Source organism: Telopea speciosissima, chromosome 10, assembly GCF_018873765.1.
Source record: "Telopea speciosissima isolate NSW1024214 ecotype Mountain lineage chromosome 10, Tspe_v1, whole genome shotgun sequence".
NCBI lineage: Eukaryota > Viridiplantae > Streptophyta > Magnoliopsida > Proteales > Proteaceae > Telopea > Telopea speciosissima.
Genome location: NC_057925.1, coordinates 49661736 through 49686502, shown reverse-complemented (window position 1 = coordinate 49686502; position 24767 = coordinate 49661736). Strand labels below are relative to the sequence as shown.

Here is a 24767-nt window from a genome sequence, read left to right as displayed (position 1 = left end):
GTATCTCAGTATGTATTATATATGGATCTCATATATTATATACGAGAATATGATTTATGAAACAATATAAAAACCATACCAAATCGAATAAAAAACCATTTATAAAACTAATAAAAAACCAAACCGACTCGATACAGTTTCGATATTAAAATGCATTCAAGTTTTTTATATGGTATAGTTGTGGTTTCTCACTACTATCTCCTACACCATCGAACCAAAACCGTACCAATTGACACCCTTCTAAGAGAGTGTTTGGTTGTGTCTATCTCTCCCTATGAAATGAAATGACATATTTGCCCCCTATTGTGGGAGGAAAGAAATAAACATAGGGAGGAGCTAGTGTATAATATGCAGCTAGATAGAAAACTCAATCCTGTGCCTAGATACAAGAGTGTGTATAATTACCATCCCTCCCTACGTGAAATAAAAAATCCCATCTATGTTGATGCCCTTGCACATACACACTCTCTTATTGGCCCCTATGTTGATGCAAAGGCGACACAACCAGGTAATGATCTCTTGACTATTTTTTAATATTTTTTTACTTCTAAAAAAATACTTTGTGAGAAGACCTAAGAAATGTTGTCTATTTTTTTTGGTGGGTTGGGGGGAAGAAAAATGTTGTACATTTCCCATTTTCATAGAATATACATATTGATGGTGGTTTCTAAGTGCCAGCTTTACCTTCTTTTTTTTTTTTTTTTTTAATTTATGAAAGTGTAATCAAACAAATCACACATCAATCCCAAAAAATTAACCGATTTTTAGGAGCGTGGAATGGTAGATATACACCACACACCACACGCACACACCCGATGTAAGAACCTTACCTTATTTTGAATGGATGGTTGGAGGAGCCATGCAATGATTAGACTCTTAAAATAGTAAATGTCATCATTAAGCCCTATATTGTTGAAGGTGTTGCAAGTGTGTCCATCAAATCTATGTTTAAATACTTACCCAAAAAATAAAATTGTATCTCAAACCAATAGAGAAAAATATAAAATTATAAACTGTTTTTTGAGAAATGAAGGGTGTAGCCAGGATTCAATCCAATGACCTGGCCACAACATTCCAAGGTCCTTTATCTCTAGGGCAAGTAGCAGTTTCTAATGAATAATCCACCCCAACACTCTAATGCCACTGGTCCACTGCTTATCATGGGAACATAGTGTATGACAATTAATCTTGGCTATGGTGGGACTTCTGTAACAGAACTGTGACATCAAAATCTGTATTCAAACAAAAATGCAAAAAAAAGACAACAGTGATAATGTAAATGGACAGGTTATCATCTACAAGATTAACATTGCCCATTTGTTCCATAACTAGTTTATATCCATGTATAACTCTATCCCAGTAGATATGTTTTTTTGCCTTGAGACTATCAAGTATGTTGTACGATCTATATTGAAGAGGTGGGGAACAGACGGGGATCAATCTACTGGTAGGGGCGGCCATCTAAATTTTTAATCAACAAGAGAGTAGATCATGGTTAACTTTAGATTCACAATATATAGTCAGAGAGACATCAATCGTTGATGCATAAAAATTCAAAATACATAACCCACATTGATAAGGACCCCTCAGGTCAAAGGACTAATTGTATACTACTAACAAGAATTTCGTTACAAATAAACAGACACACATGCAAACTTCTGCTATGATCCAATTCAATAGACACATTGTATGTACAGTTGCACTTGTTCCCTAGAATTTCCGTTCCCAGGTACAAGTAGACAAATAGTACGATGACCATATGTACATAAAGATGTCTAGTCTTGTCCCTAATCGTGAACAGTTAAGGTTAAAAGCTAAGGACTATCAAAACCCATAATTAAATCGCATTTAATAATAAAACAACAAAATAAATTCAATGGTTTAATTAATTAATTGGGTTGGATGGACACATTCAAATAGGTTCAGGCTCATGTAGCATACACACAATATGAAAGTTGCAACCAAATATCCCTCGGTATCTTAAGGCAGGAAGGAAACATTTATACCAAGGGTATGTATGTTCACTCAAAGTTAAAACTACAAAATTGATTGTTCTCATAATTTTTGTTCGAATCCCCTGGTTTCAATGTCACAGCACAACAGGGGGAAAGGAGATTCGACCTTGCTGATATTGGTAGGTGTAAGAACAACATGCATGTACCATGGGAAAGTAACTCAGGACTTGGATTAGTATGCACCTCTCATTTGAGCTATACTGAAACCACAAGTAGCTGATCATCATCATCATCAGTGCCAAAATATCGGTCTCCAAACTCACCCATGCCAGGGATGACACGGAAATCTTCATTCAAACCAATTTCGATCTCAGATGTCACGATCTTTATTTTTGGAAAGCTTTTGCAGACTACATGCACTCCTTGAGGTGCCTGATAAAATTAATACAACTAATTATGCAAAAATCAACTCAAGAATATACATCATAAGGTGGATGTGAACTTGAAAAGGTATTTATTTACAGAAGTACATCCAATTCCAATTTCCACCATCTGAAATAAGAAAGTTTAGTATTTTTTTTTTCAGCAAAAAGATTGATAAGACCCCCCCCCCCATACACACAAAATCCTCCACTCCAATGCAACCTCAGAAAGATAGAGGGGGGGGGGGGGGGGAGTGTGGACTGTAACTGTGTTACTTACAGATATAAGATTCAGAAATATGATGTTGGACTCTGGTACACCCTTCCTTATAAGCAAAGAAATAGCTTGAACAGCTGAATTCCCTGGAAAAATAGTAATATGAATAATTTTATAAGGGAGTCAATGAATTACAACCAGAAAATAATTTATTAGTTCATCTAGTAATAAGCTCAACATTATATCAAAAAGAAAAATATGTGAAAGAATAAAAAATGAATCAAAGATTCATCATCCTCAATTTAACCACCCCATATTTATGTCTTTATGAGTTGGTGTGCCCCCATCTGGGTCTGGACAGTAAAGTGGTGAAAGAAATTGAGGATGCTGGACCCAGGTCTATATTTCTGCAAATATGAATCTATAGCAGCACATATATAAGCGACATATTATCATGACAAATTAGAATTATACATCTTAAGAACAGACAAACCTGTGCCGAGGATAGGATCCAAGAGTAGCACATGCCTATCGGAAATATCATTCGGCAGTTTTTCATAGATTAACTGGAGAATATTTCAAACATCAGAAAAGCAGGTGAGAAAAGGTGAAAGGAAGAATGAAAAAGAATATTCTAGGAGCTCCATGCAGACCTGCTGCCCATTGTCGCCTTCCCTGTGAATAAGAATCTTCCCAATCTTGATGCCTTTACAACATGCTCGCAGAGCATTCTCCATACTTTCACCACTATAACAGTTAGGAAATAAAACTGTCAATGAAAACACCCTCAGACAACTTAAACAGACCATTCAAGATTCAAGTATGACAAGAGAAGAACTCGATAATTGACATTAAGTTTGGAGTGGCTAGTTAAGTAGAGGACTCTTTGGTTAGTTCTTACAAGACACTCTTCCCACTCACTTCGAATAGATAAATCATCTCTTAAGCAGAAACCGAAGAGGGATTCATGTTCGAGTCTTGAGGGCGGCTGCTAAAGGTTAGGACCAATTCAAAACTCATCCCTCCTAGGACCCCACATAGGAGAGACCAACACTGGGTAATGGCTCCTTTAATGTTTGAAGGAACCTGAGATATTACCCATGGAAATCCTATTGAATACTCGGCTATTTAAGCTCCTCGTAGGCTAGATTCAAATTTATGCAAACTCAGCATAAACTTTCTATACCATAGTTATCAAGGCGGGAAAGAGACCATGGCGTTTTAGAGGGGCAAAATTCAAGGCGACACCGCCATGGCGCCCAAGGCATCCAAGGCGACCAAGGAGCATGGACGCCATGGCGACACCTTGATAACTATGTTCTATACAGAGGGTGTCTTCCCCCTCTCTGTGCAACCCTCTAAGACTTTGATTCACATGAAACAAGTCAAACAATCAAATCCACATCAAGGCCACAAACTTAAAATTCTTTGCATCTTTTCTTAGTTTATGGATGATTTATCTTGCTACTTCCTTTTTTGGTTCTCTTTTTTTCCAATAGAAATGCATCATACTTTTTTATTAATTCAAGAATTTTTAAGAAAAGAAAGGGCCAGTACACTATGCCAACAGACAGGCTACAAAAAAGGATCTATAGCTCAGTTAGAAAAGAGGGATGTATAATGCCTTCTAATTTAAGTGGAGAAAATGGGGAAATCAGTTATTTCAAACACTATGATATGAAGCCTTCCATTTAAGTAGAATGCAACTTGTATGCATAAGCTCAAAAGCATGCAGTTCTTTTGTAAAAAGTTAAGATACAGTAATTAAATAAGTAAATGCAAATTAAGCCACAAGTTCTCCTCTGCTTTAATGAAGGATTAAAGTTTTGCAAATCGAAAAGCAATGAAAGATTGCCTCAATTAAGATCTGGCCTTCTTTTCCTTTTACGTTGTACAAGAAATGGTCAACCATATCCAATATTGTAGCAGTCACGATAAGCAGCCACAAAGACGTTTCAAAGAGAAAAAAGAAAAACTTAATTGCAGGTGAGAGCAAGAACACAAGCAAGCAAGAGAGAGGGGGCAGAGATGGAGTAATTACAAGCACATACTTGCATCCACTGAGCTCCATCTCCTCCTCCTCCTAAGCTCTTCTTTTCCAATCCTCAGTAAGGGATTGGAGTGACAACTAGCAGTTTGGTCGTTGTGATGGGCAAAGGCTAAACAAGTTCTGTTGGGGTAATCAGAGAGTAACAAGAATTATGTTTATGTACATCTAAGGTTTGAAAGGGAAATATATATTTAAAAATCTAATACCACTTTTCTTAAAAACTGAGTCCATAGAACAGCAGCCACCTCATAAGAATAAACCAGTATTGTCTTAGGGTTTTTGAGTGATGTGATCTTGTGGTCAGATTCAACTACGAAGGTGCCATTCCCCTTATAGATGGTTTGATTGCTAGGTCAAGCCCAGCTATCAGAATATGGTACAAGGCACTCTATGATGCAATCCCAGGGTCTGGACACCCATTTTGGGTTCGTTATGGGGCCGGGCCACCCAAGTGTTAGATCACCCAAAACAAAACTCTAGTGGCAAGAAACTAAATATGTTGAAGCTTATATGAGAGTGGCAGATTTGTAATTTAAAGGGGATCTTAAACCCTACTTAAGAAAACAATGGGACAAGGATGAGAAAGGGATTAAAATTAGTGATGATGGACAAACTTGTAAGGGAAATAAACTTAAGGTATAAGTGGTAATACAAGAAAAGGGGAGGACCAACTTAGGAAAACAAAATAAAAAAATTAAGATAACACCCATGTGTGAGGTTGTCTTCAAACTCATGCAGCCAAAGGCCAGCAAAAACCCAATTCAAGTTCAAACGGTGGAACTCACTCAACACGTGATCAATCCAACTGAAATTGTAGTAGGTCCCTAACATCTAGGTCTTTTGAGCATAGTTCAAACCCAATTCAAGTTCAAGCGGTGGAACTCAATCAACATGTGATCAATCCAACTGAAATTGTAGTAGGTCCCTGACATCTAGGTCTTTTGAGCATAGTTCAAAATTTCGCCAAAATCTCGACGAAATTGCGCTAGTTTTGACATGCCCGAGATGAAATAGGAAGCGGATTTTGTCAAAATCTCACTAATTTTGATCACAAAAATGCACTGTTTTCGTCAAAATTTCGATCATTTCAGCCATTTGCCCCCTAAAATGGCCAAGAGTAGGTCACGGAAAAAATGCACTATTTCGGTCAAAATTTTGCTAATTTCAATCTGACCGAAATGAGACTGAAATATGAGTTTTTGAACTATGTTCTTAAGAACAACCAAGTTCAATTCCATAAACCAAGTATTTTTTTTTAACAGAACTGGCAGAAAACTCAGCTACCAGATTTGAAGTTCTGGTAAGAACTTCCAATAGAGGTCAAATCTCAACTCGAAACTGTGCAGGGTGAGTCGTTTCTTGAGGGATGAAAACCCTTACAATCTCAAACTAATCTGAAGGGTATCAGTAGATATCAGCCCCCAAATCACTGTTCAAGTGAACAATGTCGTTTGAACAGTGTCGTGAGGTACTGTTCATGTGAATAGTAACTTTTTTTCCTTTGTCTTCTTCATGCTTCGATCTACATCAATGGCTCATGGCATATGTGAACTAATCTGGCTTCAAGGGTTACTTCAGGATTTAGGAGTCCCAGTGGAGCTGCCTATGCGCCTATACTCTGACAGCAAATCAGCAATCAGCATTGCCCATAATTCAGCCATGATCAAACAAAGCATGTTGAGATTGATCGTCACTTTATAAAGGAGAAGCTGGAGCAAGGAATTATTTGCATCCCATTTGTCCCATAAGATAGTCAATTAGCTGATGTATTTACTAAGGGACTAAGTAGTATGAATTTTGTTTCTATTGTTAGCAAGTTGGGCATGATTGATACCTATGCACCAACTTGAGGGAGAGTGTTGTCAACTTGTAATATGGGTAACAAGGGTATATTTGTCCATTAGGGTTTAGCTGGTGTTGCCCTAAGCCCCTAAGGGTGTAACTATAACTTGCATCTCATAGAGTTTATTATAAATAAAGAGGGCTTGTGTCTCATTGACATAAGTTCAATTCCCCAAATCTAACAGATACCATCACATAAAACTGAACATTAAAACTGGAAAGAAGAAAGAAAAATGTACCTTCTAATTACCGAGACACCACATAACCTTTTACAGAAATCAACCCCAGTATAAACTGATTCTGCATTTATACCAAGGAAATTTTCAAACATTAGAAACCATACTCAAGGACTTCTTTCGTTAGTGCATGATAATTTTCAGAAAAAAAGATAGAACATGTCGGAATAAAACTAACTCTAGATTAAATGTCTGCAAATCAAGTAGTTGATATAAAATTACCCTCATCTGCTCCAAATAAGATATTACGAAAATACATAAATATTTTAAATTTTAAGAGACATGGTACCAATGCAGATTCATAGAATAATAGTAGCTTACCAGTTGGAGTGATCACCTGCTTTTCTGTAAAAGGAAGATGCCCAAGGCCATGTTCAACAACCTCTCAATGGAGAAAACTACTAGATCAGCAAACATACCCAAGAAAAAAAAAGACCTTACATCCAATTAAGACAACAAAACACTAACAAATCAATCAATATTACAGTAAATTTGACATACCAAACGAATCAACCGATCAGCATAAAACACAAAATCATGCTTTGTTGTTTTAGCATCGCGTATAAGCGTATGCATACCACGTATCTGTACAAAGCTGGTTAAAATTTCTGGAACTTACACGAAGCAAATAAGAAAGAAAATAACTCTGAAGATAAATAAACTGTGGATTGACATTAAAAGTCTATTAAAAATCAGGAAGAAGAACTTATCAAACACACACACACAAAACTAGGTAAATAAATAGAAACAAAATTAGTACCTGAAAAGTTGACTGGATGACATAAAGATTTGGGTATATTTTACAGAGATCATGCTGACCAAGTTTCGTCCGAATATGTTGCACAATCAAATCAATGGCCACATGATTATCTCCTCCACGGGGAATGATAATATCCGCATACTTTTTAGTTGGAAGAATAAAGTCATCAAAAGCAGGTTTCACGAACTTTGAGTACTGCATAAGAAATTAAAAAGTTATTTAAGAAAGATGTAATAAACTTTAAGTTGACAAATAGCAAGACAAAACTGAAAGATTTCCACTCTTCAAGCTTAAATTATCTAAAATAGATATGCAATATTCAAATCTTAATCAAGGTTGGCACCATTTGAAAAAACATTCCTGGTGCAGATATAATCATCGAAAATACTATCTACCAGATCCAAAGTTAATCAACTCAATCTATTGTTCTAAAAAGAAAATAAAGTTCAAAACATATTCCATTGAGAAATCCATGCGCAAAACAGCAAATGGGAACTTCTTAACTTGGTCAAGTACTGTTCTGATATCTCTGCCCTTTTCAACAGTATCACGTCTTATCCTCCTCGCCAAGCGTACATCAGCATCTGCACTGAAAAAATTCCATTGTGAATAAAATAGAAGTAAGAACTTAACACAAGAAGACAGTGGACCAAAACAAAATGGAATACATAGTTTGAATCTAATTTCAAATAGAACATATATTTCATATGAATTGGAGTGAATAATTGATCAGATTTTGCATGACAGCATGAAAAATATATAAAAGACAGAACATTGTAGAAACACAATTTTGCAGATAGTTTAGGTAAGAAGAACCCTGATGGCCTGTAAACAGTCAACAGTACAAGTAGAAATTTGATTTAGTAAAATTAACAGACAGAAGTAACAGGAAAGTCAATGCATTATCATCATTTTCTGCTACACTTCCTACTTTTATCTGTACAATTTTCCAGGAGTTTTTAGCTGTTCACAGAATGACATTTTCTACCCTTCTGCCTCCCCCTATGGTTTTTAACATCAAAATCGAACATAGACAACATACTATTTGATAACAGGGTCAAATGTGTAATTTATGTGTGCTTTTTCAACATGAGTTGAAAACAATAAGGCCAATATAGTGTGCAATGGTGAAACAAGATTCATGTAAATAACATCAGGAATAACTGGACAAGGCAAATTGGAGTTGAGTAGGTAGGCTTTGGGTAATATATACACATGTATGGCCTAACAGTTGCAAGCTGCCAAGCATCCTAAGAAGACTAATTGCTTAGATGTAAATTTCTTGAATAACTTGTAAAACTTTCCATGAGGTGTCATGATATTGAAGACATTTTCTAGATTATATGAGTGTACTAAAGCTAGAATTTCTTTCGCATTATAAACTGACCTAGAACTTCAGCATAAGAAGAAACAAGAAAGAAGCTAAGCTTCTAAGCATTAGTTTAACATTGGCTGTCAAAAATAAAGGGGGTCAACTACTTGGGAAGCTTGAAAACCCCATTTAACTTCAGAGAACAATCAAAAATCCTGTGGACATGTTCAATTAACATCCAGTGAATTCTAATTTCTAGATGATGCAGTGCAGGCCCAATGATAGGGCTTCAAAGGAGGTTCAAGTCTGGCCCTTATTTTGGAGCGCTATTGATCCAGTCGATTTCTGCCCAGGTTTAACCATTGATTCTGCCAAGATATGCCATTGACAAGCAGAGCTATATTCCAGATTTGGATAGATGTCAAATAAGCCAAAAGAGAATCGAATTCTGCCTATTCTGCCATATCAACCAGCTGAGTTGTAGGGAGGAGTTTGAAAGAAATCAGCAAGAACTTGTCCAGGTTCATCCCTCCCCCCCCCCCCCCCCCAAATCGAACCAACACATTTGGGAGATTTTCTTCCAATTTGGTGGGCCCCATAGCCACCTTGCGTGGAGATATATTAGGAGGCCATGCTGATGTTTGCATGGAGATATATTAGGACGCCAGGCTCCTATTTGCATGGAGATGATTTTTAGGAGATTATTTCCAGATCTGCTGGGCCCCACGGCCAGCTGTATTGGAGATCAAGTTGAAGGCCAAAGGGCTGCACATGGAGAATTCCTTCCAAGGCAAATCGAGTTGGTTTAGGAGTTTATTTAGGATAGTTTTGGTTTCTTGCGTGTGGATTTTATTAGTTTAGGAAAGTTTATTAGTTTATTAGATTGCTTATGTAATACGACTCCTTATATTGTTAATTGATTGGGGATTGGGTTTGCCTTTATTTTGAGATATTTCTAGAAAATTAATTTAGGTTATAATTGCATTATTATACATAAAGAACAAGGCTGATCTAAAGCCTAGTCGATTTAGAGAAATTTCTAAATTTGGTTCAACTTGCAACCATTAATGGCTGTGAGATGCCGTAAGATGAGAGCAAGGTTCATGATCTCAGTCGAAACCCATATGTAATACTGTATCGACCAGGTTTCAACAATATTTCGGGCATTTTGATAATTTTGACCAGTTTCGACCAATTTTAACCAATTTCAACCAGCCCAGTTTTAACCAATTTCAGTAGTTTCGACTAGTTTTGACCAACCCATGATATTTCGAGTTTTGCCCAAAAAATACCAGGTTTCAACCAAAACCTGGGAAATCTCGGTTTTGGCCAAGGTCGAAAGTGGCCTCGAAACCGAGATTTAGAACATTGGGTGAGAGACCTATAAGGGTGACAAGCCCAGGGAAGAGTGAGAGACTCAACCCGAATCTATCTATCTTCTTCTATCTTTTATTTTGTTTTAATTTTTCATGTTATTGTGTTGCTGGAATCTCATATTAAGTTATTAACAACCTGCTCTTAGGCTCTTAGCTGGTACCTACAATCCTACTGTAGGTTGGTTTATCTTTGACCTAACCCTACATTATTTGGTATCAGAGCCTACCATGGCCAGCCATTAATTATATTTCGGACTGAAGACGTACGTGCACTATGTGAAGATTAGTCCCTGACTTACCAAAACTAGTGGTATAGTTTTTTCTAAGTGTGGGGAATTGATGCAGTGCAGGCCTAGGCTTCAAAGGAGGTTCAAATCTGGCCCTTATTTTGGGGCTATTGATCCACTTGATTTCTGCCCAGGTTAACCATTGATTCTGCCAAGATATGCCATCGACAAGCAAAGTTATATTCCAGATTTGGATAGATGTCGAGTCAGCCTAAAGAGAATCGAATTCTGCCATCTCGACCAACTGAGTTGTAGGGAGGAGTTTGAGAGAAATCAGCAAGAACCTGGCTAGGTTCATCCCCCCTAACCCCCCCCCCCCCATTGAACCAAAATATTTGGGAGATTTTCTTCCAATTTGTTGGGCCTCAGGTTGCTGTTTGCGTGGAGATGATTTTTAGGAGATTATTTCCAGATCTTCTGGGTCCCATGGCCAGCTGTATTGGAGATCAAAAAGACCAAAGGGCTATGCATGGAGGATTCCTCTCAAGGTAAATCGAGTTGGTTTAGGACTTTAATTACAATAGTTTTGGTTGCTCGCATGTGGGTTTTAATAGTTTAGGAAAATCTCTATTTGTTTATTAAATTGCTTATTTAATAGGAGTCCTTATATTTTTTTTTTTTGTGAATAAATATATAACCAAACCCCAAGAGGGGGGGGAACAAAGAACAAGCAACCCGACCTACGAAGGTGGGAGACTGCAAGAGAGATGAATCAAGACCCAGGATACAACAATATGTCTGTTCCTTGGGATATCCAAAAAGTGCCTGCGGCGAATAAAACTGAGCTTAGAGGAAAGCTTTTCTTATATTGTTTGTAACCAATTGGGGATTGGTTTGCTTTTCTTCTGAGATATTTCTAGAAGATTGATTTAGGTTGTAATTGCATTATCATAAATAAAGGCTGATCCAAAGACAAGTCGATTTAGAGAAAATTCTGAGTTTGGTTCAGTTTACAACCATTAATGGCTGTGATATGCAGTGAGGTGAGAGACCTATGAGAGGCTGAGAGGCCCACGGAAGAGTGAGAAGCTCAACCCGAATCTATCTTCTTCTATCTTTTATTTTCCTTTAATTTTTCATGTTATTGTGTTGCTGGAATCTCATATTAACCGGTTGTTAGCTAATACCTACGATCCTACTGTATATTAGGTTATCTTTGGCCTAGCCCTACACTAATAGAAATATTAAAAAATATAATAACATTATTCATACTTCAATCAGACAAAAAACGATATGAAAAACAAACCGAAAACCTCCACCACCACCACTATATGCAGAATGAATATCGTACTAGAGCAACAAAATAATGTTGTTTCAAAAAATCAATTTGAATCAGTCTGTAGTCAGTATATTGTATAAGATCTAAAGGTAAAACTACGTAACTTATGCCCCTAATCAATGAGGTCAACCTAGCAATTAGGAGAATATATAATAGCATCCATTTACTTGAAAGGGAAGGAGCAAAAGAACCTGTATCAACAAATATCTTCATTTTCATCAATTCTCGGACACGAGTGTCATGGAAAAGCAGTATCCCTTCCAAAATTATCACATCAGAAGGATTGACCTGCAGTAGATTTTATAAACACTGAAAACAGCCAATATGCAAAAAAACAGAAACAGAGAGAAGGTAATGTAAACTTGATTCCTGAAACCAGTACGATTCCCTTTTGGGGGGGCTTCACAAAAGTTCCTTAAGATAAAATTTGATATGTACCAAATCACAACCCAAGACTAACAGGATCAAAAACATCTTATAACTTAATTTCTCTGTGAAAATAATATTCAGTAGGACCAAAGCTGCTCAACAATATCAAAAAGTGTGAACAAAAAAAGGCAAGATAGTACAAGTAGAACAAGTGAGAAGTTTGACAATATTTTCAAATAATGACAAGGTTGTGATATATTCTTTCAGTAATGTTGAATTTTCAATAAGCTTTCTAGAAAAGTGGACGGCAGAAATCCAAATTTCAATTATTTACTGAAACTAAGAAAGTTTGCCTCTTAATAGGTGAAAAGGATCAGAGAGGAAGCAACTGAAGCCCAGTGAAAGATTTCTCTTACTCAAGCACTCAAATTCACTAACTCATTCCCTCCTATATCCATATAATTTTACTTAAAACCACCATTACATGAATGGATGATAGATATCCATGGACGCCTGCCAATTTCAGACAATCGATGGATTCTTGGGAAACAATTCCAGACTTCTTTTCCTTATTTGTCCTCATTTATTTGGCAATTAAATGAATATCTTGCAGTCTATATACTACTCCTCCATCTCTTATAGAAAGTCTCAGGTATCAAAATTCGCAAGAAATCCCAGTATTTAACATAAAATACTTTTCTTGGACAAGTCCCCAAACCCTGAATCGGATCCCCAACATGTGTTCGACCCCAACCCAATTACGGTTTCCATGCAACCAAGAAGAAAAAAAAAAGAGAGAGGAAAAAGAAATATAATTACAAAAAACTAAGTAGCAATCCTAGCTACGTTTTCCCAACTACATAAAAGCATTTTATTTATTAAAATACAAGACCAAACTCACACAGTGACAAACACTTAAGTGCTTCCCTATCATTCTCCAAATGATTTTATAATATATATATATATGCATTATTTAGAGTTTAACTATTTTAGACATTGAAAATTGCATTTTCAAGTTAAGTCTCCACTAGTTGCATGATTATCCCCTGCTGTAACAATTCAGGAAAAAGAGGAAGCACATGAAGTCCAAGGGAGATGTCTCAAACTCAAAACTAGAAATTCTGTGCAAAAGCCACCTCATCTTCCAATACATCTATACATTTAGATTTCAGATTAAAACCCCATAAACACAATTAACCATTGATTTCCCTTCTGAGTCTAAGCCCTTCATTTATTAACAAAAAAAAACAAGGTACATATTCCAATACTCTTAATTAACACCATCAGATGTACAGCAATCATACCCTTCTTGTTCGTAACACATCGTTTTTGTAACTCTTAAAATCATATTTGGGAATATCAACTGCTTGGTCATGCTTCAACTTCTCTATAACACACAGTAATTGCTCGGTGTCAAAGGCATCTAACATGAGAAAAAGGAATGTTGTAAGAAAAAGAACAAAATCAAAATGAAACATGTGCAAACAGCTGTTTATGATTGTAAACCATCAACATAATTTTTATTTCAGATGCTTTTGCACTCAAAACCTCAAGAGAAACAAGCCTATGCCCTGGGTAATGAATATGATGAACAAATATGGTAAAGCAAGCTAAATACTTAATCAATGTACATTTGAAAATAATGACCATGAGAAAAAGGTAACTGTATGCGTATTATATTCAATGCAGAAAGTCTTCCATAAAATTAAAGTACCTAGTCCAGACAAGTATTGGTAGAAAATAATGTCTTGAGGTATATATATATATATATAGTCAAATCAAATCTCAAGAAAGGGAAACCTGGTAGAAAGTTTAGGCTCTGTTTGAAAGCAAGGGGAATTAAAGGGAAGGGAAGTGAAATTTTCATACTTAAAAAAGGAACTTTTTTAATCATTACCCCATGTGACACCATGTGACAATATATCTAACTCCAAATCATTCCATTTTTGGTTATTAAATTTCCCTTTACTTTGCATCCATTTCCCTTTGGTTTAAAATGCAAAATAAATATTGAATGTAAAATGTATCTTTTCTAGATATGGTAAGAATTTAAGTAGTTTATACAATCACATGGGGTAATGATTACAAAAGTTTCATTTTTAGGTTTGAAAATTTTCCCTTCGCTTCCCTTTAATTCCCCTTGCAACCAAACGGAGCCTTAATAGGCAATGGTTTATACATGCAGAAACACCCACAAATCCAAAGTAATTGTACAAAGTCGGCAGTAACACATAAATGGCGAACTTATGCTTTACATAGAACTCATGGAAAGTATCACAATTTAAGAGTGTTAAGCAGAAACCAACATATATTACATAAATAATTTAATATATATCTCTACAAAAAAAAAAATCTAGCCGTTGTTTCCCTGATATCAGACTAAGAAGATAATTACCTGGATGGTCAAAGTTGTATTCATGAACTCGTGTCAGCTCCTCTTCATTCAAATTGTGATAAAAAGAATCCTGCAACATCATCCTTTAAGAATTTAAGGAACTTATTTTGCAAGTAACTTTTGAGCCAACAAAAAACTCAGAAAGTCGTACAACATTCTAAAATTGAAGCCGCTTGCGTTCCAACCCAGTTCCAACAATACACTTCTCGGAAATATCAAAATAGAAAAACAATGTAGCTTTATTTTGGTGGAGTGAAACTTAACACTGAGCACCCATTGAAGTTAATCCTAATTATTGAACTGCACAAGAATCTTTGAATAATTTTTCGACGTTTCTGAGATGCTTTCTGTTTACTCGATGCAACTATTACACAGTCGAAACTTGGGAACAGGACATGTTGACGAAACAAAAGATCAAAGATGGCCCTTATTCAGCTAAAGATAGAAGAGAGGATTATATCTGATTGGAATTCAGAACTTAACCACAACTATGCCAAGTGTAGATAGAATGATGATTACATGGCTATAACAAAATAATATTCCAATTAGCTCTCCTACAGTACACTCAAATTTTACAATGAACAGGTTGAGCCATGACCATGTTCCAATTAAAAAAGAAACAGCCAACAAAATGGAGCCACTTCTTTTTCGACCAATGCTTCCAAGATTTGGGAGCTGAATACAAATGTGAATCTTCTTCTTAGGATAGGCTAATTCCTCTTGTTAATTAAGATGATTTGATGCAGAACAGTAGAAGACGGCAACCTGATGAGGACTCAAGCCTCAAGCAATTTGTGCCTCTTCTTTTTTTCCTCTTTTTTCTATGGTCTTTCTCATCTTTCTCAATGGATTTACCCCTAGATATTAATAGATTAAAGGCCTCTCAGAGCAGAAAATACCTGATTAACAAGCACAACACGCTGATCACGAAGCTGCTCAATAATCATATCACAGACAGTAGTCTTCCCTGATGCTGCACCCCCAGAAACTCCTGTAAATCAAGTGTTGAATCAGCAAGAAATTAAAAAGTTTCAAAGTCCAAATAATATCATTCTGCCGACATTAATTGAAATAGCAAGGAGAAAGCAAATATTCAAGAATCATAATAATTGTGTAATGTACTAATGTTACACCAGCTCCCATCAACATGGATTAACTAACATCTTCAACTTTTAATAGAGGGCAAGAAACTTCACCAAGAAAAAAGAGAAAGACACAAAGAAGAAAACAAAAGCCATACAAATGAGGGGAAGAAATGGACCAAACAAAAGGAAAGGGGGGGAGAGAAGGCTAGGAAAAGATTCACATAATTGCATAGGTAAACCCACAGTACATGGTCCCGCCTTAAAGTCCCTTCCTTGGCCAAAGAGTTCCATCAATGCCAGCAGCTAGACTGTAATCCATATTTTCCAGAGAATCCAATGACTCTATAAGCCAATGTTTTAAAAAATGAACAACGCATCAGATTGCTCAGGCAAACTGTTCGGCAGCCCCAAAGGGTCCGACTGTCCAGTCTGATAATCCGATCAGAATGGAATACTCTGGTTTTTTAGTGGATCATTTGATGAAAAGGTCCATGCTCAACATTCCTTCAAAACATTGAACTAGACCCTTGAGAGAACTAGTTGACAGTCAGAGGTTTAGGGAATGATTCGACTTGTCATTAATGACAGAGGTCAGCTTTATTTAGAATGAAGTTACAACCCTAGCAGGGTAAAAAGATAAAGTAAAGGTATAACCCTAAAAGTAAGGTGTGTTGACAACTAGACTATGACACGGTTATCTCAACACTCCCCCAAAGATATCATACATGCCCAACTTGGAAACAAGAGGATGAAACATCGTACAATTAAAACCCTTTGTAAACACATCAGCTAACTGATTAACAGAACAAACAAATGGAATACATATTATCCCTTGTTCAAGCTTCTCTTTGATGAAATGTTTGTTGATCTCAATGTGTTTCGTTCTATCATGCTGGACTGGATTGTGAGCAATGCTACTGGCAGCCTTATCATTATAGTAGAGGTGCATAGGGTCTTCAAAAATAACTCCCAAATCACTCAACAGTCCCTTGAGCCATATGAGCTTACAAATCCATTGTGCCATTTGCATGATACTCAGCTTCAGCACTGAAATGAGACACAACCCACTGCTTCTGGCTTCGCCACGTGACAAGGTTACCCCCAAGGAAAGAGCAATATCCAGAGGTGGATCTCCAATCATCAATGAACCCAACCCAACCAGCATCAGTAAATGCTTCCAGTCTTAAATGCCCATAATTAGAGAAGAGAATACCTTTCCCAGGGGCAGATTCCAAATACATCAATATACGGTGTACTGCTTTAAGATGAGATGTCCAGGGATCATGGAGGAACCGACTAACAACGCCTACAGCATAGGCAATATCAGGCCAAGTATGGAACAAATAGATCAACCGACCAACAAGTCTTTGGTACTATTCTCTGTCAACAAGATCACCCATAACACTGCAAAGTTGGTGGTTAACCTCAATAGGAGAATTTGTAGGCTTGCACCCAAGCATACCTATCTCATTGAGAAGATCCAAGACGTACTTTCGTTGGGAAGTAAAAATACCCTAATTGAACCTTGCAACTTCGATCTCAAGAAAGTTCTGGAGAGGTCCTAGATCTTTGGTTTCAAACTCATATGCCAATAGTGATTTTAGATTGGAGATCTTAGCATCACTGTTGCCACTTCCTTCAGATTTGATCCTAATGGTAGTACAAAACGCATGGCCCTTTAATAGGTTGACAGTAATCATTATATCATCTACATAAACAATGAGTGTTGTAATCTAGCTACCAATCCTTTTCAAGAACAAGGTGTGATCAGCTTGACTATGTCGATACCCGAACTTCTGCATAGCTTTCAGGAATCGACCAAACCATGCCCTAGGAGATTGTTTAAGACCGTATAATGACTTTTGTAGGTTGCAAACACGGCCAACAGTAGATGTGGACACAAAACTAGGACGTATGTCCATGTAGACTTCTTCTTCAAGGTCTCCATTAAGAAATGCATTCTTGACATCCAATTGTTAAAGGTTCCACCCAAGATTGGCAGCACAAGACAACAATGCCCCAACAGAGTTCATCTTTGCCATAAGTGCAAAGGTTTCTTGATAATTGATCCCATAGGTTTGAGTGTAGCCCTTGGCAACCAAGTGTGCCTTGTATCTCTTAATAGTACCATCTACCCTTTTCTTGACTGTAAAAACCCATTTGCATCCAACTAATTTCTTCCCTTCAGGGCAAGGGGCAAGTTCCCAGATACCATTTTTGTTTAAAGCCTGCATTTCTTCTAGCATGGCAGCCTTTCACTTTGGATCTTTGATGGCTTCTTTCCAATCATGTGGGATAGACACAAAGGACAACGAGGAAATAAAAGCCCGATATAAACAAAATGGGAAATGGGATGTTGAGTACATGAGCGAACTTCTTTTCAAATAGGAATGGGACACTCATCATGCATAGGGTTAATATTATCAGGAACACTATCAGATGCAGGAGATATGTTACCTAATGGTAAGGGCGAATCTGGTGGAAGTCTTGGATCTATTCCGAGTGTAGGTTATCACATCCTGAACCGGCTGAACCAGTGTCTCCCCCTTACCATCATCAGTATGCGTATGCTCCCCCTGAATTGGGAGTGTATCAATAACTAAAGGAGGCTCTTCCTCAAGACTCTCCCCCTGAAGAGGTGTCGTGAAGTATGGTTCAGACTCGTGGAAGGTAACGTCCATGGCCACATAAAGTCGGCGAGAAGGACGGTGATAACACTTGTAACCCTTTTGAGAGGCCGAGTAACCAAGGAAAATACACTGAATAGCACGAGGATCTAACTTGCGCCGAGTCAGAGAGGAGTTATGGGCAAAGCAGACGCACCCAAAAATTTAGGAAGTAGGGAGGAAGCAATAGTAGGGCCTGGGAGAAAAGATAGAGGTGTCTTAAAATTAAGAACACTAGAGGGCACCCTATTGATAAGGTATGCAACAGTGAGAATAGCATCTCCCCAATAGGTTTTAGGGACACCAGTAGTGAACATCAAGGCACGAATTACGTCATGGAGATGACGATTTTTTCACTCAGAAATGCCATTTTGATCTAGTGTCTTAACACAAGAGGTTGGGAGAGAATACCATGAGGGTCAAGGTACTATTGAAACTGACCATCAATATACTCTATGCCATTATCACTTCGAAGGACCAGAACAGTGGCATTGAACTATGTTCGAATCATGGCATGGAAAGGCTGAAAATAAGAGAAAGTATTAGATTTATTATGGAGAAGATAAACCCATGTGAGACGTGTGCAATTATCAATAAAAGTAATAAACCAACGGAAATCATTACGATCAACGGTCCAAAAAGAACCCCATATATCATAATGAATAATTGAAAAAGGAGAATCACTCTTATTATCACTAAGAGGATAAGAGGTTCTCGTGTGTTTAGCAAATTCATACACATCACAATGAAGTTGTTCCAAACCATAAATTTTAACTAAATCAGGAAACATAGAACATAAAACATGAAAAGAGGGATGTCCCATATGACGGTGCCATTGGTGGAGTTGAGTTAGAACGCTATCTGAGAAAATGGTATGAGTTGAAGCAGGGGAAGTCAACACTGGTGGAGATTCCAAGTAATAAAGCCCATCACGAACCCGATCATACCCAATCGTTGTGCCCGCCACCAGATCATGAAATAGGCAATGAGTAGAGAAGAACTGAACAAAACAGTTTAATTCAACTATCAAACGATAAATGGAAAGTAAATTAGCACATAATTTTGGGACATGTAAAATAGACGAAAGAGAGATTGTGGGGGAACAGGAACCTGAACCTTTACCAGAGATAGAGGACATAGACTCATTGGCAATACGTATCTTATCCCGGCCAGAGCAAGGAGAATAAGTACGGAAAACCTCTTAGTTACTAGTCATATGGTTTGTAGCACCCAAGTCAAGTAACCATAAGGGACATGTAGTAGAAGACATATGGAAATTTCCTGACTGAGCAAGGTTGGAGATAGGAGGAGAAGAGGAAGAATCAATGTGTTTTTGTGTCACCAATTGTTGAATTGTACCCATTTGATCTGGAGAAAAAGGTATTGTAGTAGAGGTAGCAGGGTTACTCTCAAGAACCTCAGAGAGATGAGCCTGGGAACGAACATTGCCCTATTTGCTATTGCAACCCCCTTTGGGACGCCCATAGAGCTTCCAACAAGTTTCCTGTGTGTGACAAGGGCGACCACAATAATAGCATTTAACTGATTCTTGTGTAGAGGAGAGGAACCTCTGAGGAATCCACAACTGGTGGTGTAGGTGTAGTGACTAAGGCAAATAGCACCGGACCAAACAATGGCATCATAACAGTCCGACGATGTTCCTCTAACTCAACCATGTTGTATGCCTGAAGTAGAGTAGGGAATGTGTCACGCCCTAATATCTGAACTCGAACTTGATTATACTCAGGGTTTATGCCAGTCACAAAATCATAAACACTCTCCATCTCCCTCTCCTTTTGAAAGGTACCAACATCATCAGGGTGGACCATTGGAACTGGATGATAGAAATTCAGTTGTTGCCAAAGAGCATTCAAAGTAAAATAGTATGCAGTGAGGGACATCTCCTTTTGCGTAGTGGCACGAACCTGTCGACGTATCTCATAGATTTGGACATAGTGCCTTGTCTGAGAATGGTTTGTCTAACTGTATCCCATATCTCTTTAGCAAAATAGAGTAAGACAAAGTTGTGGCTGATAGAAAGCTCCATAGAATTGAGTAAGAATGACATGACCAATGCATCATTAGCTGACCTGATGTTAGCAGCAGCAGTAGGATCCGTGGGCTTGGGAGTATCTCCTGTGATAAGGCCAGAGTTGTTCCCATAAAATGCGAGACCAAGTAAGGTAGTTTTGACCATTCAACTTGATAGGGCCAGGTTGAAGAATGTGATGGTGGCCAAGGAGACCAAAACGACCAAGTGGGCGCACATCTGTTACTCCGAAGTAGGTGTCACTGGTATTTTAGTCAATCATTGTGTCCAAAAAGCAAAAGACTCAAATAGGAGAGTACCTGTGAAACCTAACACGATGCAGAGAATAATGGAAATCGCAAACACAATCACACAATACACACAAAGATTTAAGTGGTTCGGCAAGGTTGCCTACGTCCACGGTGAGATGAGATCTGTTTCACTATCAATGGAGAATAGGGTTACAGTCGCTCGTTCCTCACACCTCTCTCCTGATTTTTCAATACTGGGAAAGAACTCTCGCTATAGATTTATAGCAAAAAACCCTATACAGGAAATTTACCGAAATACCCATATAGTCCTTAAAAATTTTCCTCGGGGGCTGCCGTCCCTTAACCCCCACCGTACCCTGCGATAGTCCGAAGCGGGTCCGACAAGTGAATCACGAAGGCTCCACATAGCAATCCATCATCATAAGTCAAGACACCAAAACCTCAACAAGTACCAACAACAAAAAGGTGGGGTTGGGTTGGGTTGCGTTAAAGGCAACCAAGAGAGATAGCGGCAAGGGAGATCGCAGCGGCGGGATCGAAGCAAAGGTGACCAAGGGTCACGACAGCGGCAACACCTATGGCAGAGACGTCAGTGGTGAGGCGTGATCTCGGAGATCGAGACGAGGAGAGGACGACCAAGAGAGGTCACGACACGATGAGCAACGGCAGCGCCAGCGGCGGTGACGCTGGCAATGAGGCGCAAGCCGCACAACAACCAAGAAAGTCACGGAGAGGGAGAGGGAGCGGCAGCGGCGGCAACGCAAGGGAGGAAAACCCCACGGTGAGGTGCGGCGACCAAGAGAGTCGAATGCGGCAGCGGTGGTAGCGTAGGAGAGAAGACCCCACGATGAGGCTTAGCAACCAATAGAGTCGCTTCGAGAAGTAGCGGCGGCAGCGCAAAGGGGGAGACTCTGCGGTAAGGCGCAGTGACCAAGAGAGTCACGGCGAGGGAGCGGCGGCAGCGGCAAAGGACCAATCACGATCGGCGGTTGTCTGACAAAGACGGTGAACACTGTTCACTGGAAGAGATTAACGGTGGGAGAAGTTGCAGTGAGGAGGCGCGATGTTGTTAGTAAGGTTACTGAGGCATAGTTCAGGTCTAGTCTACCATGCTAGATGAGAAGGTTGGAGGCCCCATGGGCGGCAACGGCAATGGCTGCGGAAAAGAACAACTCAAGAAAAGAGGAAAATAAAACTTTTAGGGTTTTGAGCTCTGATACCAAGTTGAGAATCAGAGGTTCAGGGAATGATTCGATTTGTCATTAATGACAGAGGTCAGCTTTATTTATAGTGAAGTTACAACCCTAGCAAGGTAAAAAAGGTAGAGGGAAAACCCTAAAAGTAAGGTGTGTTGACAACTAGACTATGACACGGTTATCTCAACAGAACTCTTAATAATAACTATGTCAGACTTCACAAAAATGATACGGTGCACAAATGTTTGCACTTTTATAAGAACATCTGTGCTAGTCTGCTAGATAGTTACTCTACTGAACTCAACACAAACCTAAGTCAAAGAATGCACATAGTTATTTTCAATAAGTACAAAAGGGCCTATATTGGGGGAATAAATAGTAGCACAAAACACTTCTTTTCTCTTCTTGTCTTTATTTATTTTTATTTTTTCCCCCTCTTTTTTCCTATTCTTTTCCTCTCCTTTTTTTATTTTGGGAAGCAATTCTTCTTCTACAGGGAAAAGAACTTCTCAACAGACGTGGGAAACCTCTTGAGCATTAGCACATACTTTTTCTCTTCACCGGGTGAAGATTGTACAAGTAAAAGTAGCTTTTTCAATGGATTTGGTTCATTGAAAAAAGGTAAAGCCAGTTGATTGTTTTCAAAAACTTCATAAAAATGTCATACTCTCATTACTACTGCGTGAAAGACTTCTTCCAGAGACTTTATGCATCTTAGATATCAGTTCTACACATAGTTGTCACGGCGTCTAGGCAACCCAAGGCGATAGAGAGGGTCCAAAATCAAGGCAACACCAACAAGGCGTCCAAGGCGCCCGCCCTAGCAACGCCTTGACAACTACTTCTACATCCACATGGCATTGCAGTACCTCTGTGCAGATCTTCCATTTTTCTGGGGATTATATGAATTATATATCAGCTTTAGATCTCTCTGTTAAAAGTGAAACAGCTACAATTGAAGCCAGCGTCTGGGAAAAGGATAGTTTCTACACTAGTACACTGAGGATGAATGCACTTACCAAACCGAACAACATAACATTATATGGGAAAAGGCTGAGCAGCCACCACCGTGTGTAACTCTCTCTTCACCCTTTGAAATGACCCCCTGCCCCTCCTATATGATGCTCCGTCCTGCACCCCCATTGGTGCCACACATGGGCGGTGTGCCTATCCCTCTCCCATATTATATTTGCATTTTTGAAAAATTCTGATTGAATGCTTACCAATTATAAAAGGTTGCTTCTGCACAGATCCAGTTTCTGAGGTTGTCGGTTGCTCCACCTCAGTATTTCTTAGCTCTATTCCATCCAAGTGAAATCCAGAAAAATGAACCCCTGATGAAGCTTCCAGTATATCTACAGCTGATTTAGAATCCATATCTGCAATCGTAGAACAATTCAAAAAGAAAACAAATGTCAGTACCTTAAAGAAAAGCTTATCAACAATATGATCCCTGGTGATTATCCAGACATTCGTGTTGCATGAGAACTATACCAAGCAATCTGGTAGTCTGGTACAAAGAAACCAAAAAAAAAAAAACATAATGAGAGAAACCCTTTAGCAGCAAAATCTGAAACATGAATTTTGAAAATTTGATGTTTTGCCCCTATGCAAAATCTTTCCCTGGATAGATTCACTACACAATAACCCGGTTAGATTGATGAAACAGAAAGAACTGATAAGAGTATCCACTAGAAGCATCATGCAAAATCAGCACCTAGTTGCTATGAGAAAAATAATGATACAATGAAAAATAAATGCATTCAAGGGTACTTATAGTGCATTAGTGGGTGAGAGACATGGAGTGAGATATGAGGCAAGTTTGTTTTAAAATGACATGGAGCGAAAAAGAAAATGAGTTGCCATGATGACAGAAGGCATCCGAGTGTTTATGAGATTAAAGAAGATATGGCCGCAATAAGCCAGTAGTTGGAACAAGGCTTAGTTAAGTCAAGTTTACCCGAAGTCTTCTCCTAAAAGAACATAAAGATTCAGATCCGATTAACCTTTTCTTCCAAAGCCTCCATGTTTTGAAGATCACTAACCCAAAATGACAGTGAACAGAATAACAATAGCTTTAGCAGTAATGGATCATAATAGTAATTGATTCACCATTAGACACATATAAAATTGATGGACTCAAGACTACGACATTCAGCAACTGCAATATTATCTCTAACACATTCATTATATGAGCTTAAAGGAATAAAGTCCGATATAAACTGAATCCTATCGACAAATCATGTTAGTGAATCAAACCTAACTAGTTACGCCGCAATACAGAGATCAAACAAAGTGAATGTCCGAACAAAATTAAATCTTTAGAGAAGCCATTCTGGTGAACCCAAGTGAACGAGGTGCTAAAATGGAGCCTAAAACAAAGTTACAAGTACAGATCAACAGGTCTGCATAACCTACTGAAACAATCAAAACAACCAATAGATGATTCAACTCTAGAGCAGATTAAACAGAGACAAGCAAATGCAGATTCTTAAAGATACCTACTGAATCGAATATCAGAGATTCCGCAGACCGAGACTTTGATGAGAGTGAGATACAGTTGGAGGACTCTGCAATACGGATTCAGACAGAGGGAGATGATGACGCATCGTCTAAACGGGGTTTTATAGTAGAACCAATGGAGAGACTGGACAACCATACACCACACTGGACTTTGTAATTTACTATAACATCCCCATACTGTTGCTGAAATTATGATTGTGGCCTTGTGGGGGAGGGAGTTTTTCTATTTTTAGATGGTGCTCTGTCTTATCAGTGGCTGTTGTGTTGCTTCCGCGAATTGCTTCCATCAGAAGAAAAGTACATGAAAACTGAAAGCTGTGATGCAAACAATTCCTATTTTCTTTATGTTTTTCTTTATTTTGGGAAAACAATTTCTAATTTAGAAGGTACTCTATTTACAAAGAAATGAGAAGATAATAACTAGGTTGTGATATTTTTCAAAGGGAAGCAGTTTTATGTACAGGAGTGTGGCCTACTCCAGTACTCCCATGTGTCT

General features: G+C 38.2%; 1 protein-coding gene across 1 annotated transcript; it reads right to left on the bottom strand.

Moving 5' to 3' along the window:
- Positions 1 to 2002: 2002 nt before the first annotated feature.
- On the bottom strand, positions 2003 to 24331 carry LOC122643991 (uridine kinase-like protein 3). The gene is made up of 15 exons (XM_043837580.1): positions 24254 to 24331; positions 22972 to 23135; positions 15400 to 15491; positions 14501 to 14570; positions 13410 to 13528; positions 11928 to 12024; positions 7987 to 8066; positions 7483 to 7677; positions 7224 to 7307; positions 7044 to 7104; positions 6726 to 6786; positions 3248 to 3341; positions 3088 to 3160; positions 2658 to 2740; positions 2003 to 2387 (listed from the first exon to the last, which is right to left on the bottom strand). The coding sequence occupies exons 2-15, from the start codon at positions 23123 to 23125 to the stop codon at positions 2211 to 2213; spliced, it is 1440 nt and encodes a 479-aa protein (XP_043693515.1). The 5' UTR covers positions 23126 to 23135; positions 24254 to 24331; the 3' UTR covers positions 2003 to 2210.
- Positions 24332 to 24767: the final 436 nt, after the last annotated feature.